Source organism: Aythya ferina, assembly GCF_964211825.1.
Source record: "Aythya ferina genome assembly, chromosome: 2".
NCBI lineage: Eukaryota > Metazoa > Chordata > Aves > Anseriformes > Anatidae > Aythya > Aythya ferina.
Genome location: NC_140297.1, coordinates 147,951,005 through 147,968,062, shown reverse-complemented (window position 1 = coordinate 147,968,062; position 17,058 = coordinate 147,951,005). Strand labels below are relative to the sequence as shown.

General features: G+C 44.0%; 1 protein-coding gene and 1 long non-coding RNA gene across 3 annotated transcripts in view; one reads left to right on the top strand and one right to left on the bottom strand.

Moving 5' to 3' along the window:
- DEPTOR (DEP domain containing MTOR interacting protein) overlaps positions 1 to 17,058 on the bottom strand; it is a 75,103-nt gene that overhangs the window by 22,141 nt on the left and 35,904 nt on the right. For both annotated transcript variants that reach the window (XM_084511459.1, XM_084511460.1), the window contains 3 exons: positions 15,670 to 15,848; positions 2,066 to 2,251; positions 1,314 to 1,448 (listed from right to left, as the gene is read on the bottom strand). In XM_084511459.1, coding sequence (XP_084367585.1) covers positions 1,314 to 1,448; positions 2,066 to 2,251; positions 15,670 to 15,848 — 500 coding nt within the window. The remainder of the gene's footprint in view (positions 1 to 1,313; positions 1,449 to 2,065; positions 2,252 to 15,669; positions 15,849 to 17,058) is intronic.
- On the top strand, positions 8,427 to 12,633 carry LOC311432880. The gene is made up of 2 exons (XR_014690399.1): positions 8,427 to 8,608; positions 12,366 to 12,633. It is a non-coding gene; the product is annotated as an uncharacterized lncRNA (long non-coding RNA).

Here is a 17,058-nt window from a genome sequence, read left to right as displayed (position 1 = left end):
TGCTTCTGGTCATGCAACCACCCTCAGTCCTTCAGATGATTATAATTTAGACCCTCGTCCTCAGTTCCCAGCAGAGCCTAAAGAAAGGGAAGGAAATGTGCTAACAGCAGAAAGAGCATGTCCCTGTAACTACACCTGTGTTTCTGATGGCCACTCTGCACAACGGGGATGAAATGCACTTACTCATCTCCAGAGAGAATTGTCAGCGTTTTGAACAAGTCTCACATAGTGCTTGACGCACTCTCTAGCAGTCACTTGAAATGCCAGCATCCCTTTGAAGGAGAAGCTGACAGTCATCCACTGAAGCCTTCCGCAGATGTACAATGCTGCCCACACCATCAGCAGGGACGCAGCAGCGAGCTCCTTGCAGTGTGCTGATGTCTGTGCAAGATCACTGCTTTCCCACCTCCCTTTAGCAGGCTGGTGCAGGGCAAAGCAACCCCCTCGCATACCTTGCACAATGCTATAGGTTTCCCCTCCTCCAAACGAGCAAGAATCCCAAAAATGACCTCCTGCCCATCAGTTGTACACACCCCTCTACCCAGAGCAGAACTGGGAATTTGTACTAAATCCAAAATAATAAGGAGCACAAAGGGCAACATGGACTTTGAACTTCAGGGATTTTTCTGAGGGAAATAGAGAGGCTGAAACAACATCCATCCCAGTCTGTTTTCCCCTCCACAGATGTACAATAAGAAACAATTTTAACCAAGCTGTGGAAGAATGGGTGTGTTTAACCTTCCGGCATGGGATAGGAAATCCTTTCAAAAGGAAAATAAGCTTCACCACTGCTTTTACCTTCCCAAACAAACCAGTGCAAGACCTAAACAAACGAAAACATTGAAATGGTCTTTGAGAGGCTCAAACAATGCTTCCTCCGGTTTTGGATGCTGCTGTTTTCTGAGCTGTGCTATTTCACAGTGGCCACTGGACAGTTAAACCCTCCCATGACTTACGCTGAAGGAATGTCTCGAGGAGGAGGCTTGTATCGGCCCAGGGCTTGGCAGTGCAGAGGCGAAGCTGAGTCTCTGACTGCATGTCCTCCTCAGAGATAAATTGCAGCTCCAACCACAATTATAGGCTTGGTGCAGAGATTATGGGAGGCAGACGTCTGGCTTGCATTCAGCAGGACTTCAGGCTGGGTGATGCTAAAAGTTCCCCCCCGGCCTTAAAAAACCACGGTGCTGTGAATTTTTAATCTATCCTTGAAAAGATAAACCTAGACGTGACGTTAGGCATTCCTCATATCTCCTTGTCCCCAGACAAATGCCTGCTCCTGTCGCCTGTGCATCAGAAGTGACGCTGGTGCTTACCAGATTTGGGGTTGCAGAGCACGGGGGGGCTGCTGCTGAGCGTTGGGCTGCTGCTGAAGTACCCGCTGCTGCCACAGCTGCTCATGCTGCTCCTCCGCACCGCCGACACGATCTTTATCTCCTTGGTGGGACTCACTGCACGCCCCGAGAAAACACAGGGAGAAAGGGAACCGGTGTCCATTATTAAAGCATTTCTCCAGGTTCTTTAAGACACGAAGCCATGCTTTCACCTTCCTAAGGGGTAAGCGTGTTGTACACAGAAGGGTCACTGCGTGAGTATAACACCACAGCTAACACAACAGCTGAACTGCTCCCATAGCAGGATTTTCTAGGAGGCATTTCAGTACAGAGAAATAAGCTTTCCTACTTCCCATTTATTCTTTCATTTCCTGCTTGATAGCACTGTATAGCAAACACTGCAGGATCCCTTCCCCTCATTTTTCTCAAAACCAGCATAGAGTATATGGCAAATTACTCTGGGTTTAGGGGGATTTAAATCCATTCTGTTGGATCGTGGACACTAATTTTTGACCAGCAAGCGAGCTGTTATTTATACAGGAGCAAAAACTACCACAGAGAGCTAAAGATTTGGTAAACTGAGTGAAAGCACAATCCCTGTGAACAGGGATATGCAATACCCTGCTCTGTTTTTTTTCAGATAAACACTGAAATCCCTCTCACAAAAAGGATGCTAAGGATATTTAGCATCCCATGGAGTCACTCTACAGACAGCAGTAGAGTTGATGAGTCACCTGAGAGAAAACTGGTGTGTTTTCTGTTGTCATGGTTCTGCTTGCGCAGGCAAAAGGGGCTGTCGTGGCTTTCTGGCATCAGGCGAGACTTCTCAGTGAGCAGCTCCATCAGCCGCCGCCGCCGGCGGAAATTCATTCTGCACTGGTAGAGCAAGTTGCTGTCCATAAAATGGTGCTTGTTGGACACTGGAAAAAGAAACGGATAGATGTGATTGCTTGGTGGGACTGAAATCTGAGTGTACCTATCTGCCACATGTGCCCTCCCACCAGGAACACTTGCACCTCTTTCCTCCCAGATGCAGACTCAGAAATGGGGCAAGGTGGCTTCACACGGGTGGCTTCAACATGAATGCTTTTATAGGGTCGGTAACACAGGAGGAACCTCAGCAGCCACAGCTGCAAGGCATCTTTCAGAGCACCTTGATTAATGGCAAGCACTCCTTTTTGTCGAGTGGAAGTGGAAGCACTCCAACACTCTGTGACAGGCCACGTGACGCCCCTCTGGGTGCACGCTGTGTGCCATGCGGAGCTGTGCTCACCAGACTCACATCCCTCCTTCCCCTAAGCCTTGTGCCTCGATCTCAGGTGGCCCCGAGAAGCTGGCCGCCCTGCCTGCCTCCGTCAGAGCCATGGGGCAGCAGAAAAGGGAGACCTGTGCGTTTCCTCTGTCTTATCCACCACAGACACGGTGTCCCAGCCACTTCCTGCATCCCGCTTCCTCTCCTTTGCACGCATATACGCAAGGTTTGGGAACAGGCACCTGGCCAAAAATCATTTCTAACATAACCAGCAGAAGTCTTAATTACAACCTGTTTGGACTCTGAGAGCAGATCCCAGGTTGCTGGGGGACTGAGCGTGCCCACCGACTGCAGCCTGGCCGCAGGATCTGCGTGGCCGCTGTTGCTGCTTCTCAGTGGTGATGTAAAATGCAGCAGTTGGCCCGAGCTCTGTGCCAGGTCCCTGAAGAGCTCTGACTCCTGCAGGGCTGGACTGCAGAAAGCTCTCCTGAGCAGCCCCTGCGTTAGCACTGCAGGATCCTAAATAGCTGCAGGAGACGTTTTGGCTGCGGTCTCCCCGTCCTCACTCAGCTCTGATCACGTTCCACAGAAATGACTTCCCGCGGCTGATCGTTCCCGTGAAGGATCTACCTCCTGGATTTACCCCGTTTAGAAATTGCATTTCTTCCCAGATTGGCTCCCGAGGACTGGCGGGCTGGATGTATTTACAAGTAATGCATAAACAACACCACGGATACGCGCTCAGACAGCAGCCAAGCCTGACGCTTGGCAAACATGACAGGGACTCGGCCTCAGCCTCTGCTGCAGGCGCTGCACCAGGGCCTCGCTCTCAGCTCTGCCCAGCACCTGCGGTCCAAAAGCAGCAGAACCCAGGGTGCTGTGCCCAATCTGCAGCCCTCAACATGCTCTTTGATCTCATCCCTTCTTTCAAACCCCTCAACAGGCTCCTTCTTCCTCTCACCCCTTCTGAATACCTTAGGAGTTTGTAGCAGGAGCCTTGTGTGATAGCCTTGCAAAAAAGGCTGGATTTAAGCATGCACTTCCTCTGTCTTTTGACACCAGTGAGGAAGGAATAACCTCAAAGAGCCCAGACATCTCCTGCAGCAGCTTCTGGTCTCAGAGACCATGTTCATGCCAGGGAGGTGAAGTGACTTACACTTACTTCCTTAGAAGAGGCCAGCCTAGCCGTGATGCTCAGGGCTCAGCCCTCCACACGGGCACAGAAGCTGCCATATGGGGTCAGACTGTGAGTCCCTCTTGCAGAGGAGCCTAGAGAAGCCTGTCTCTTGCTTGCCTGGGCCACTGCCAGAGATGGGACACTGCACAGATGGACCTTCTGCCTTTGGGACACAGGGAATAATCAGGGCACAGGAGCTTCATGAACTGCATGTGCCTGTGCACCCTCCACGAGCCACATGGCTTTGCTAAGTCCCATTTAGCACCGCAAGCAATTCATCCCTGTGTCCTGACACCTTCATTACTGGAGGCACACGCTGCTACTGCGCTCATCGCTTCGGACATATATAGCATACGGTGCTATTAAGCAGCACTCGCTAACGATCACTATTTTTGAAGAACGGAAATCGAGGAGGAGAGATCTGGAGCCTTGCCTACATCCACAAAAGGATTTGCTGTCTGAGACAGAATTAATACGTTGGTGTTCCCAGCCATCACTCTCGTTTTCAGACCACTGCCACAAGTAAAAGTATTCTAATAATAGAATACCACAGGATTATAGAATAACCTGATACAAATAAAAACTAATTTTAAATGAATAAATAAATAAATATACTTTTTTTTTTTTTTTTGTGATGACATCTTAAAAGAGTTCACTGAAACTTAAAAAGAAAAGCACCACTTAGTCAGCATGCTACTGGGGTTCATAATCTTAAATGAAAGGGGACTCCTCAAATACTCACCTTGAAGCAGAATTACTAAATGTTTGCCATATAAGAAATATCATCATGGTTTCTGATTCAATTTAAATATTGTGACACCGCAGCTCTTAAGAAAAACAATTCTGTTCTGTTTGTGCCTTTAACTGAAGTGCCCTGACAGCCTTCAGAAATTATGATAATCAGAGATCAACACATGCTTGATTTGCAGACACCATAAAGCACTCAAATTCTGGACTAATTCTTGACCATGAAACCACAGAATATAACCTCTTTATACCATGATACTGCAGCATTTTAGAATAACAATATTTGTTTTGACTAAATATTGTAACATTACATGCTTGCAATAGTGAAACTTAGGTCTTATATTGAAGTAACTATTTTACTCCATGGAAGGGTGAATTTTTACGCAATAAATGAAGACAAGTGTAAAAGATAAGAACAATTACTGTATGTTGTAGAGTATTTGTACGTGGTTTGCGTGATGAATGGCTTGTAGCCCCAATGCTTATAAGAAGTAGCATTAATGCAGAATTCGGAGTGCTCAATGATTTTCATAGTTCTTCATTTCTCCTGATAGTTCACATTTTATGTGGGAATGTTAGAACAACATTCACAGTTTGAGCAAATAATGTATTTGTAGCATCATGTAAGTTTATGCATATTCCTTAATTAAAAGGTAATACTTATGTGCACTTAAGGAGAGGCTTAAAAAACAAACAGGCATACGTAGCTCAAACTGCCTCATTGTACGTACATCATCAAATGAAATATCTCACCAAACTGATTGGTGTGACCCATGGTCTTTTTGTTTGTTTGTTTGTTTGAATCATCAGCTTTCTGACTTATTCATGATGTAGGATGAAATGTCAAAATGTCCATGCTGGGACTCTGGGAGTGCATCTGGCCTGTTGTGGAAAAAGGGATATCCAGACTACAGATGAGAAGAGGTTGAGGAGGGGGAGACAGGCACCAGTGCAGTCTGTCTCTGACACACTCCTCAGATGGAGATGTCCCTGAGGAAAGCAACTGACACAAGGCACAAGTATGTGACTACTGGACATCAAGCACACACAGAAGTTGGTGTTGTCACACTCTGTGCACGACAGCCGAGAGGTAGCAGAGCAGGCAGTGGTGTTCATTTACCTGCTTCGACAGCCAGCATTTTGCTGAAATCAGCAGAGAAAAGTGGGAGTGAAAACATTTCCAAAGCTGACAGCAGAAAGCTCAGAGGGTTGCACAGACTTGCTCAGGAGGGATTTCTTTAAAGGTAATTCAGAGGTTGTTACCTCGAGTGTTGACTCAGAGCTGCAGCAGATAAACTTGTCGTGGCTGACAAGGCTCGTGCTCCAGGTTCCTGTGCCCCTCGTGGAAGCTGCTCCCTCCAGATGGGGACTGACTGAACTACTTACTCCTCAGTTACCTCACTGCCCTTCACAATGCGGCACAGAAAAGCAAACCCGCACCCATTTCGGTTTCTCTTAAAGTGTCAGGCTGCGGCTGGCAAGTATCAGGACCTGTTTCTATACATGATGAGGGTGATGTTGTAAAGAGGAAGGTGGGGTGATTTTATGGGTTTTTCATTCCAGTTTAATTCACCAGTGCTCATGTGGCAACATGTTCATGTTACGATGTGCACTTTATGAAACAGGGAGAAACTGTACCAAAGAGCACACGGTGGCTGGCAACCTCCAAAATCATAAAAATGCACAAGGAAAGTTCTGGTCCAAGAGGGAAAGGCATGAACATTAACTCCAGGTCATGGATGTCAAGTTTGCAGGTACAGTCACAACCCACCGGTCTGATCTCCCACATACACAGGGCACAAAATTTCACCCAGAAGCAGAACTAAAAAATTACCTTCTAATCTCACAAAAATACAGTTTGCTTTTACTCTGAAGCAGCCTGTAATGTCCGCTTTACTCTTCCCCTCACGAGTTGTCCCAATTACTTTCCCTGCCAGGCAATAAAGGCTTAACTTAAGGTTGAATGTGTTTAGCTTCTAATCTGTGGACTTTATAACACCTTTGTTGGAAAGTTACATAAGGTCTTGTCAGAAACCTTTGTATAGAAGTCTGTGAAGTTATGGAGCCGACTCTCAAACATATCTTTGATCAGCTGAATAAATAATACCCCATAAATTCAGGCTTATTCTTCACACTTCCTCCAGTTCTCCTCAGAGCTTCTTTATCCTTCCTAAAATCTGGATCTCAGAACATGCTCATTGTTATAGCCTCACGCCCCTTCTCTTACTTACAGTTGTCCTTTTGTACACCTCAGCCTACAGTAATAGTTACTACAACCATACTGTGCTAACACCATAAGCTGGGAACCATTTGTGTAGGTGCCTTGGGTGTCCTTCTTCCCCTGCACAGCATTGCATCATACCAACCAACAGGGCTGGTATTCCCATTTCCTAGGGGTGCTACACTCTATTCAGTTATACGAAAACATACCTCTTTTTGGATACCGACCGACAACAACAGGTTAATTTATACAGTCCAATTATTTGTTTACTGCCTCATTTATCCATAGAGTTTGAAAACTTCGTCAGCAAAGCTTTTTCATCAGCAAAGCTTTTAGATGATCATTCCATATTTGCTTTACTGTTAAGAAGAGAAAACTCAGTCTATTTATTTTGGCATTTCCCAGACTGTGAACACCTAATGTTGCAGCTTTGGCAGTTCTTGCGCCTGGCTGCTTCACAGTTTCTGTCCAAATGTATGAAATATAAACTGCAATGTCCACGCAAATCTTCTTTCAGCTTCCGATTCTGCCATAAAATCCTGGGAACTGCACAGGGCTAAAACAGCCTTTTCTTCTGCAAGGAGACTGATGCACAGCAGAGATAAAAATATTAGCTTTACATTGATTTCATGCAACTGAGGAGGCTTTAGAAAGTACAAAAGCCTATTTTAATAAATGGTGTGACTCATGCCTTAAAAATCGAGCCATTTTCATAACTGGCTCTTTCCCCAAATCCCTCCCACAACCTCAGTTCCCCGTGATTTTTAGGGCTGATAATCTGTGCACATCTCCAGCGTGGTGATTAGTGTTTTCTACCAGCCGAATGCTACAGATCCCCGCAGACCCCAGCTGATCTGCATGTCCCCAGAAACATGAAGCCATCATTTGCCGAGCCCGTGGTTATCTATGGCATGGCTGCTTTGTGTCAGGGAGCAGTGGGAAGGAGACAGAAGTTCCCTGAGGAGCCGATGAGCAGTTCTCAAGACAGCAGAAGACAAGATCAAGTGTGTGCTTGTTTGTTTGGGTGAGTGTGTGCGTGTGCTGGGGTTAAGAGGTGAGGTTAGAAAAGCATTAGCAAAGTACACAGAATTCTCAGCGCTGCTGTCAGGTCTTTTCCTACTTGAAGACCCAAGCAGCACTGAACCCTTCCCAGCAGCACACAGCACATTTCCAAGCCCTTCAGTGTAAGACAGCGATCCCAGTTTATCCTTAAGTAGACTATATCTTCATACTGAGGTACTTTGCTCTGTCAAAATAGAGTTAAGCCCAGCCCGAAGCTGCAGGTCCCTTCTGGACCTTCCCCACTACTGGCTGCAGAGGTCTGCCCCTTCCCATAGCACGTCTCAGAAGACCATACCAGTTTTGACCTCTGAAGTGACAGGAATTTACCTCAAAAGAGTTGACATTGTACTGAAAACAAGTGGAGGGTGATGAGAAACATCATCAGTGCTATGTGAAGCCCTCAGACCAGCTGTGGGGAGGGACGGGGGCTGCTGGTTGCCCTGAGGGAGGGCATGGCCAGGCCGGCAGGGCTCTGCCTCTCCTCCTGGCATGGCCTCAGCTCCAGCCCCGCGGCCTTTGCTACCTCACTCCCCTCTCCTGAGCAGAACTGGTGTTTAGAAGGGAAGGAAATAAAAAAAAAAAAAAAAAAAAAAAAAAACAACACTGCAAAACAACAGTTCCTTAAAAAAAAAAAAAAAAAAAAAAAAAAAAAAAAGAGCTTCTCTGCATGGATAGCACACAGCTTGCTGCACTGAGGAGATCAGCGCCTCGGGCCGTTTGCCAGCTTGGTTTCTGCCTCTTGCCAGAAAAGCAGTGGAAGTGCGCGGCCACTTTGGCTCGCGTGGGGCTTGGACAAGCCTGCGGGCTTGGAGGAGAAGGTGAGCTGCTCGTCCTGCAGAGCTTCTCGCTTTCAGCATGTCCTCGCCCCCGCTCAGCGCTGCCACCCCAGTCACACAGCACTACCACTCCTGCCCCACCACTCCTGCTCTCCTGCCCTTCACCAGCGCACGTGCAGCCGAGGGAGAATAAATGACACTTTAATCTGCACTGGACAATGCTTTTCCCACTCCTCTCAAAGGCTTCCTGTTTTTCTAAAGCTAATCTGGCTTCTGCAAATGCATTTTCATAATGGCACCTATTCAGATTAGTTTCCTTTTACACATTGATGAATTCCACCTGCTTGGGGCTCCCTCCCGTCAAGGCAGAGGGACTACAATGCCCAGAGAGCAGAGAGCCTTCCATCTCTGCCTCCTTGCACCATATAAACATGACACTTGCATTTCCACCTTTTATAAATGCGTATGTGCTGCGTAGACCGCAGATAAGCCCACCTGTGAATGCACTCACCCTGCATTTTAAACTCTTGGCACAGCAGCTGTACTATGTGGGATTGTTTTCACATTTGGATTACGAGGAGTTTGCTGGGAGCAGACAATGGATCTAAGTTTGAACTGCTCCAGTTTCCACTGAGCTTCTTGTATAAAACTGTAAGGCAGATCCTGACACTGAAATACGAAATCCAGAGAGCTGTTCCAGCTCATCCCAGCAAAGGGCAAAGCCAGTCAGCATGTCCTACAAGTGACAAGTGTCCAGGAAAACACTGGGATAGAGAGAACCGTGCCTCCTGAGCTATTGCAATGAAATGCAGTATATTCGTGTAGTGAAAAAACAGTCTAGACAACTTTTATTCTGCCTTCAAAGCATAAAGATTACAATACACAGGTGTCAAAAGTTCCTCGGGAAATGAAATACACCGAGTCTCCTGCTCCTATTAAAGCAGTGTGTTCTGCTCAGTGCATTAGCATTTCATTTTCACTGCCTTAAAATAGGTATGCAGAAAAATGTTTCTAAATACACTTTGTCTTTCCAGTAGGTTTGCAATCTATTTGCAGTCTATTTTCAAATACACACTCCTTATTCTAGAATGAAAAGCCAGTGTTGAATCACACTCATTTCAGCAGCCTTTTCAGTTTGTATATGAGGATTTATCATCTTTAATTTAGCAAGTTTACAGAACACAGCCAACTGCTTTTCTCTGCTTCCAAATAAAGTATGGAAAGTACAGTCTGTGGCAAGGGAAGCAGAAGATGAAAAGGCCCATCTGGGTATCTTTTTTATGTTGCAGCTGTTAAAAACTGAAACCCATTCTCTGACAGAAAAATAGAATTCGGTAGTTAATATGAAAAGGCATGTTCATATGTTATTTCCCTAATGTATAGACATGTGTGGCTCTTTCCAAAATAAGTAAATAAATAAAATAAATAAATTCCTGCTTTAGACAAAGACAATTACAAGGAGAGCATGATGAAGAGCTGACAGAATAGGAAGCTGGAATATTATACAGTCTTGTGTAAATTTCTTGCTCTCTTACTTTTCTACTGAGGTGAAATCATGAAAAACATGCAAAGTTGTCTGCAGGTTTAGCATAAGCAGCTGAATTACAGTATGTGAGGTTGCTGTCCATATTCATGGGGACTACCATGGAAAGACTGCCACACAAAAAAAAGCCTCAGTGACACTGCCTGGCATCATCGCAGGAGGAACCTGGTTAATAATAGAAACAAAGTTATGCTGGAGGACTTTGAGGACTAACTAGAGGCTTGTGTTTTACTGAAATAAATCAAGGCACCACCTGTAAAAGTAAAATCTTTTACAGTTTTTAGTACTATAGAATGGCCTATGGGACTATATAGACTGAATGCTTTTTGGACTATACAGAATGAATACTTCAATATCTCCAACAGCTGACATGCTCCAGGTTATTGTTATATTAACAATATAAATGGTATAAAAATCTGTGTGTTAACTTTGGAGGAGGAAATCTACGACCACTTCAGTCAAGGATTTAGGGGATGCTTCAATAACCCTTGTAAATTGCTCACCAAAGTTAGTGTTTCCAAGAAAAGGGTTTCCAAAGAGATATCTCAAATTAAGGAAGAAGTCAATATTTCACATAAATGGCAAATTTTCACTCGTGAAAGAAGAAATGTCAACTAATCATAAGGAATTGAGTATATAAAGTAAATTTAACACCTCATTACAATTTACAGAAATTTTAGGTGAGAAAGGAACACTTTTCAATAAAAGCAAAAGAAATAAATACATAGTTAGATATCTAATCTAATTCCACAATCTAAAGAACTTTCAACTGCATCGTATGTCTCGTTTAAAATTAAATGCAGTGATCATCCTGTTCAGGGCAATTCTGCTTCATAGAGGTATGCAGTTTTTGCAGAGAAGAGGGAAAGTTAAGTACATGTTTTAAGACTTCTCTGCAGAGACAGGGAGATAGCATGTGTCAATATTTACTGTTCTCATTAAGTCACTACAAAATGTTTGTTTTCATCTCTGGAAGTAATTTGCACAGTGGAGTTGTGCTGATAAAGGATTGATGCTTGAGAGGTGGCAAGCACCTGCTTCTGTGCTGAGCAGAACATGCGCATGCCTTGGGCTCACCAGGTCTAGCCAAGAGCAATTAGCTCAATTAAACTTTTTTAAGCTGAAAGATATTGTAACTGGAGGTTTGGGTAGAGGGGAAGGAGGAAGGACACAGATCATGTCAGGGACATCCTAACACATGTTTTCTATCATTATAAAATCCTAGCACTAATCAGATGTTTCAAGCAAGGTATCTGCTAGCCAGTCACTTGCCAGAGAGATTTTCCCACCCCTCAGTCATTCAGGAAAACAAAGTCCATGTCATTTTCGACACTCATCACAGATGTTCCTCTGCTGCTCTAGGGCTAGGAAGCTTCATCTGGAGCCGCTGTTGACTCATGCAGCAGGTGGGGAGCAGCGGGCAGCGATGTGAAGCACCCCTCGCTGAATCATGCTGCAATCTCTGTCTGGGGAAGGTGCTGGGCAGATGTCAGATCCAGCATGTCGGAGAGGAAATAACACAAAGCACATGTGCTCAAGAGCAAGAAGCAGCTTGGAAAATAGCAACAGTGAAAGAGACAGAATGTGACTTGGCACAAGAGGACGACTGCTGCTGCTCCGCCATGCACCTCTCGCAGGCACACACTGCGCTGCGTGCCCTGCAGGACAAGCACTCTGTATCTGCACACCACAAAATGCTGAAAAGGATTTCAAAATGTGTGGTGGCTGCCACAGAGGAAATGCAAATGCTCATCTTGAGAAGATGCTGAGAATGGATAAGTTACTCTTACTGGTATTAACCAGATTTTTAAAATGGGAAGTGTTTATCCCTCGATTTTCCAGACCTTAAACTTTTCTGCAAGACGTGCAGATGTGTCTTCATCCCCCAGATTCTGTACCCAGACAGTCCTGGAAGGAGGATGAGAGGACTTAATGTGTCAGTGGTTCTCTGCTGCTGGGGCTGTAGGTGCAGGGTAGGTGCTGCAGGAGATGCCATAACCAACTAGCATGTGCCAAAAACGATGCCAGAAAGAGCCCTGTGCATACTCTCATTCCTCCTTGGATATCTCGGTATCTCTGATTTCCAGACTGAGCAAGGGCTGTGCCTGTGTGTGGCTGCTCATGCTGTCCTCTGTCTACCCCTAGCCCACCCTCACTGTGGTCTGATCTACCCCAGTGCTGGCAGTCAGCTTTCTTCACCTCTTGCTGCATGTGAATTTTGACCACAGTAGTTAATCTGTCCCACTCTTTCCCTAGGAAGAAAAACTAGGAAAGATCCGGTCTCCATGGAGGAAATTCTTACCTGTTAATTCTACAAAGCTCTGTGTACCTCACTGTACTAGAAATGGGCTTTCACACAGCTGAGAAACGTGTTCCGTGCCCCTTTTGTCCTTGCTGTTCTTGAACGCACATAGCCCTGTTTATAATTCCTCCCACAGTCATCATTCCTATATTCTGGCAAAGCCCATCAGCGTTCACAATGTAGAATAATAACTACTGGCAATTACCCTGCCAATGCAAGCCATGAAGAAATGCGCAGTGCACAATACACTGCTACCTATAATGGTTTTATTCCACGGTACCTGGGGGCACCAGCCCCTAGGAAAGGACATCTGGCTCCTGTTTGTGAGAACAGCGGTTTGTGGGTTATGGTTTGTATGCGCCTGTGGAATTTCTGAAGGAAGCAATTCAGAACTTAAGCACATTTCATCATTTTCATTTATGGCAGGGGAAATATGCATAGTTATACATGCCCGAAGAGATCAGGAGGATTATTTTTAAACTGAAACCTTTGATGTTTTTACAGCATTTACACAATTCCTCTTAAACCAATGTTTTCCTTTTTAAAATTAGCATCAGTGTTTGTTTCCTGTGTGAAACCTGGTTTGTGTCTGACCAATTAAAGTGAAGACAAATGTGACAGGAAACTGTTTTGAATACAGTACCTCAGCTGCAAAATATAACTTTTCTGAGTAATTGAAATGAAAGTCAGTATCAGTAAAAATAAATCGCGCAATTCGGTTGTGGCTGGAAAATTACTACTGAGACTGGCAACTTGATACAACTATTTCTATTACTTTCTATTGCATTAGGTAAGGCAATAAATACTTAATAAGAATAGTAGAGCAAGGTTTATTTTATTCCACATTGTGCATATCAAACAATACTGCTAGCAAAAGATTGCCTTTAGGGCAGGAAAATGTTTCATTCTCTATGCCTGTTCGGTCGAGAGCCTTTCTGCTGGTTCTGCCAACAAGGATGCCAATTAGTGTCAAGTAACATTTTGGTACTGCTGATGCAATGCACAACAAAGGGAACATAGTATGGGGAAATGGACTTGCTGTACTAAGAGATCAAAAATACCACTTTTATTCTGGTAATTGGACCTAGGATTCAGTGAGAGGGAGAACAAGAGAACGCTACTCCTGCTATTTTATGGCTTACATCCCCAGTTTGGTACTGGAAAGTCTCATTTCAAGGTCGCCTGTTAGAGGAAGGTGACATTGTATAAACCTTCAAAACGCACAGATCGTAGCCAGATGCTCAGGTGAATCCCTCACCAGCTGTGTTAATTCAGCTTGCTCCGTCTCCAGTATTCCTAATGCCACCTAGACAAATTGCTTCTGTGCAATCCAGAGGAGAATGAAATCTGTTCAGAAGCGTGCACGAAGCATGTTCACTGGCAGAGATAAATGTCAGGGACATTATTCAGTTTTATTGTACTTCCAGCTTCCCCAGCAGGTCCCACTGATCTGCCTCTGCCCATATAAAAGCAGAATGAGGAAGATGATGGTACCTCAGAGAAAAGGCCACTTCACTCAGCAGTCAGTTCTCAGAATCCCTTTTTGTGGTCACTTCATGAGTTTCAGATCTAACAGAGTGTTTTGCATGTGATGCTGACATCCAAAGAGGATGGGCAGGGTATAAAACTGGCCAGAGCAACCCCAAATGGTAAGCAGGGACAGCATTGCTCAGGAACACTTCCAGAAACCCTGCTTGACAGGGGCAAAACGACTTCCCTGACAATGGCACTGCTGATCATTTGCCATAGTTTAATGAGAACAGTGTTTGATCTGCAATGATCAAACCTGACTTTCTTAGTTTTGCAGAGATTTCAATAGAAAAGTAAATCCAGCTTCACACCATGTATTAAGTTGTGACTATCTTCTCTGCAAAAATGCCAACATCAGCATAAACCTGTCTTTTTTTTTTTCTTTTTTTTTTTTAAAGGGAAGTTTACCATGTGTATAGTACACAGAAGATGCTCAGGTAAAAATAGGAATTAGATCACTGCTGCTATAAAGAGGAGGAGTGGAATATCTTCCCTTCGTCAAGCCCCAAGCAGTTGGCACCCTATAAATCATAGGAAGCACAGGGGTAATTAGAGAACTGGAAGCTGATTACTGTAAACATTCAGAAGTAGCTCCTAGTGAGTGGAAACTAAACATAATGCGAGCATGATCACAACCATGGAGGAACCATACAGGTCACTATGCCCCCAATTTTTTCTCTATTCCTAAAGACTGGGTTATCTCACAAAGCAACAAGCAAGAGAGTCAATCTAGCACCTTGTAGATTAACAGCCTGTTAATACTGTGAATGTTGTTCTCTGTCAGAATTAGTGTTGATTTGACAACACTCTGATCACAAGGATCTGATTACTTTCCTGCTTGCATTGAGCAACACTGCCAGCAGCTTCTGCCAGTAGGTTCTGCCACCTTCAAGCACCTCGTTTGTCACGCTTACAGGCGCTGCTGCTGCCTTTGTGATGGAAAACACCCAGCCAAAGAAGTTCAACCTGCACTGAGAATAGATGATGTCAGCACATGAATTTTTATGTTTTAATGTGGGTTTTAATGCAGGGGTGTTCATTTTGGCACTCTTGGGGCCACAGAGAGAAAAAACTGTCTCCTCCACCCTTAATACAGGGATCTTCTTAGTGAAGGTTCAGCCACAGAGAGCTGGGCCATGACAAAGTGTCAGATTCCTGCCTCAGAGGAGTCAAACCTCCAGGAGCAACACCACAACACTTGAGCTGAAAGCAATACCCTCCTTCTTACCCAAACATACCAGAGTGATTACACAACAGGACCAGGAGGGAAGCTTGTTTTCTGACATCAGATTGTGCTCTGCTCCTGTCCTCAAATACTGTATCTTCTTGAGATACGAGTAGGAAGATACATAGAAGGTGCCATTTTTCCTCAGAGAATGTAGCTTATTTGTGCTTCGAAGCCCTATCTGATCCTTACAAAGCTATTTACCTCAGTTATAATTACTGCTGATAAAAAGTTCTACAAGTTAATTACCCCAAACATAAGAACGTTGTTTTTCATCCATATCCTTACACAGTCATTATACAATCCCAAATTCTAGTTTTTGTCTCTATGTGAGGCAGAATTTTCAGAACTCAGACAAGTTTTGAAAAAGCCATCCTTTTGTCAAACAACTCCTACCTAAAGTTATCAAGAATGTGGACATACAATGCCTAGAAAGACAACATAACTTTACCTGAAGAAGGCACCACAAAAAGCATATCTGTTGCTACCCAGCAGTGTCTCACCATGCTGTATAATCCCATGCTCCAAAAGTCTGCGGCCAAGCTGCTCAGCTTCGGTCCTTGTCGTGGCCTCTCCTTCCTGGATGAGCCAGTCAATGAACTCTGATGCCACAAAGGTCCGCTCATACTTGACTCCTTCCTCTTCCCTGGCTTGCAGAAGAGTATTTTCAGAACTCATCAACCTGGTAGGGAAAAAAAATATATATATATATATAGGGAAAATGATGCTTCAAAAAAACAACTCTACATCTGTTCTGGCAAGTCTCACTGATACCAAGCAAACAGATGTGAACCTAACTTATTAAATCTTCTCTCAAGCTATCAATCTAAACTTACTATGGGAATTACAGCAGCTCAGTCAATAAATGTAGGCTTTATATACCTGTATGAAGTTAAAGCTTTCTCCTGTTCCCTAAAAGAAAACAAGTTTTTTTAGCTTTGCATTTCCCATATTTAGTTATTTAGCTTCCCTAAAAGTTAATGTATAATTGACCTCAAAATAAAATCAGCCTAAAAGCGCCAGGTTATAGTTAGTATGTTCAAAAATTCCTAATTAATTTTTACAGTCAGCAGGACTATGCCCCCAAGTCATTTAGATGGTTTTGAAAACTCTCCCTGTAAGGTTTAAAACAGCTGCAGAAAAATTCAAGGGGAAGGAAAAAAAGGCAGTTCTGTGGTCTGGATGGTGGGTAAATATTTGGCTCCCACCACTCCGCGATGCAGCTGCAGCCAGTGAAATCGTACACCTGGACACATTTTGACATTGGAGATCATCTCTATCTCAGTTTGCCCTGACACAAGAGTTAAGAACATTCGGAGGTGTCTCCAAATCTCTGCACAATTGGCACATGTGCAACTTAAAAACACTAGGAAAATTCTTCTCCATTCAAGGAGCCTAAACAAATGATGCAATATAAAAACAAAAGGAAACAAAAAAAGCCTCAGTATTTTGTTAATGCAAGAATGACGTTGACATTTTGGAGGAGAAGAAATGAGAACCACTCTTTTTTAATACAGAACTGCACTTTTTTGTTGGGAGACTGAGAAACACAGCCTCTTTATTCATTAATTTCATTATTATTCATAATTATTTACTATAGGCTAAAGGTAAGATTTTCAGAATAACAGTTGAAGAATGGCTTGTTTGAGTTTTTTCCCTTTAAGACTGTAAGTCTCCTGCCTCAGCAGCTATTGGGAAATTAAAGGCACAACTGGACCACAACATAAAAATTCCAAAAGCTTTGAATCTTTCCCCTTCTTGTCAGAAAATTGAATTTCAAATAAACCCATACAAAGGTGATCTCTTTCTTAAACTGCCAGTATGTCCAGAATTGATGGAGATCATGGAAAGTGCAATAAATATATAACATCACCTCCTTTGGGGGCTTCTGA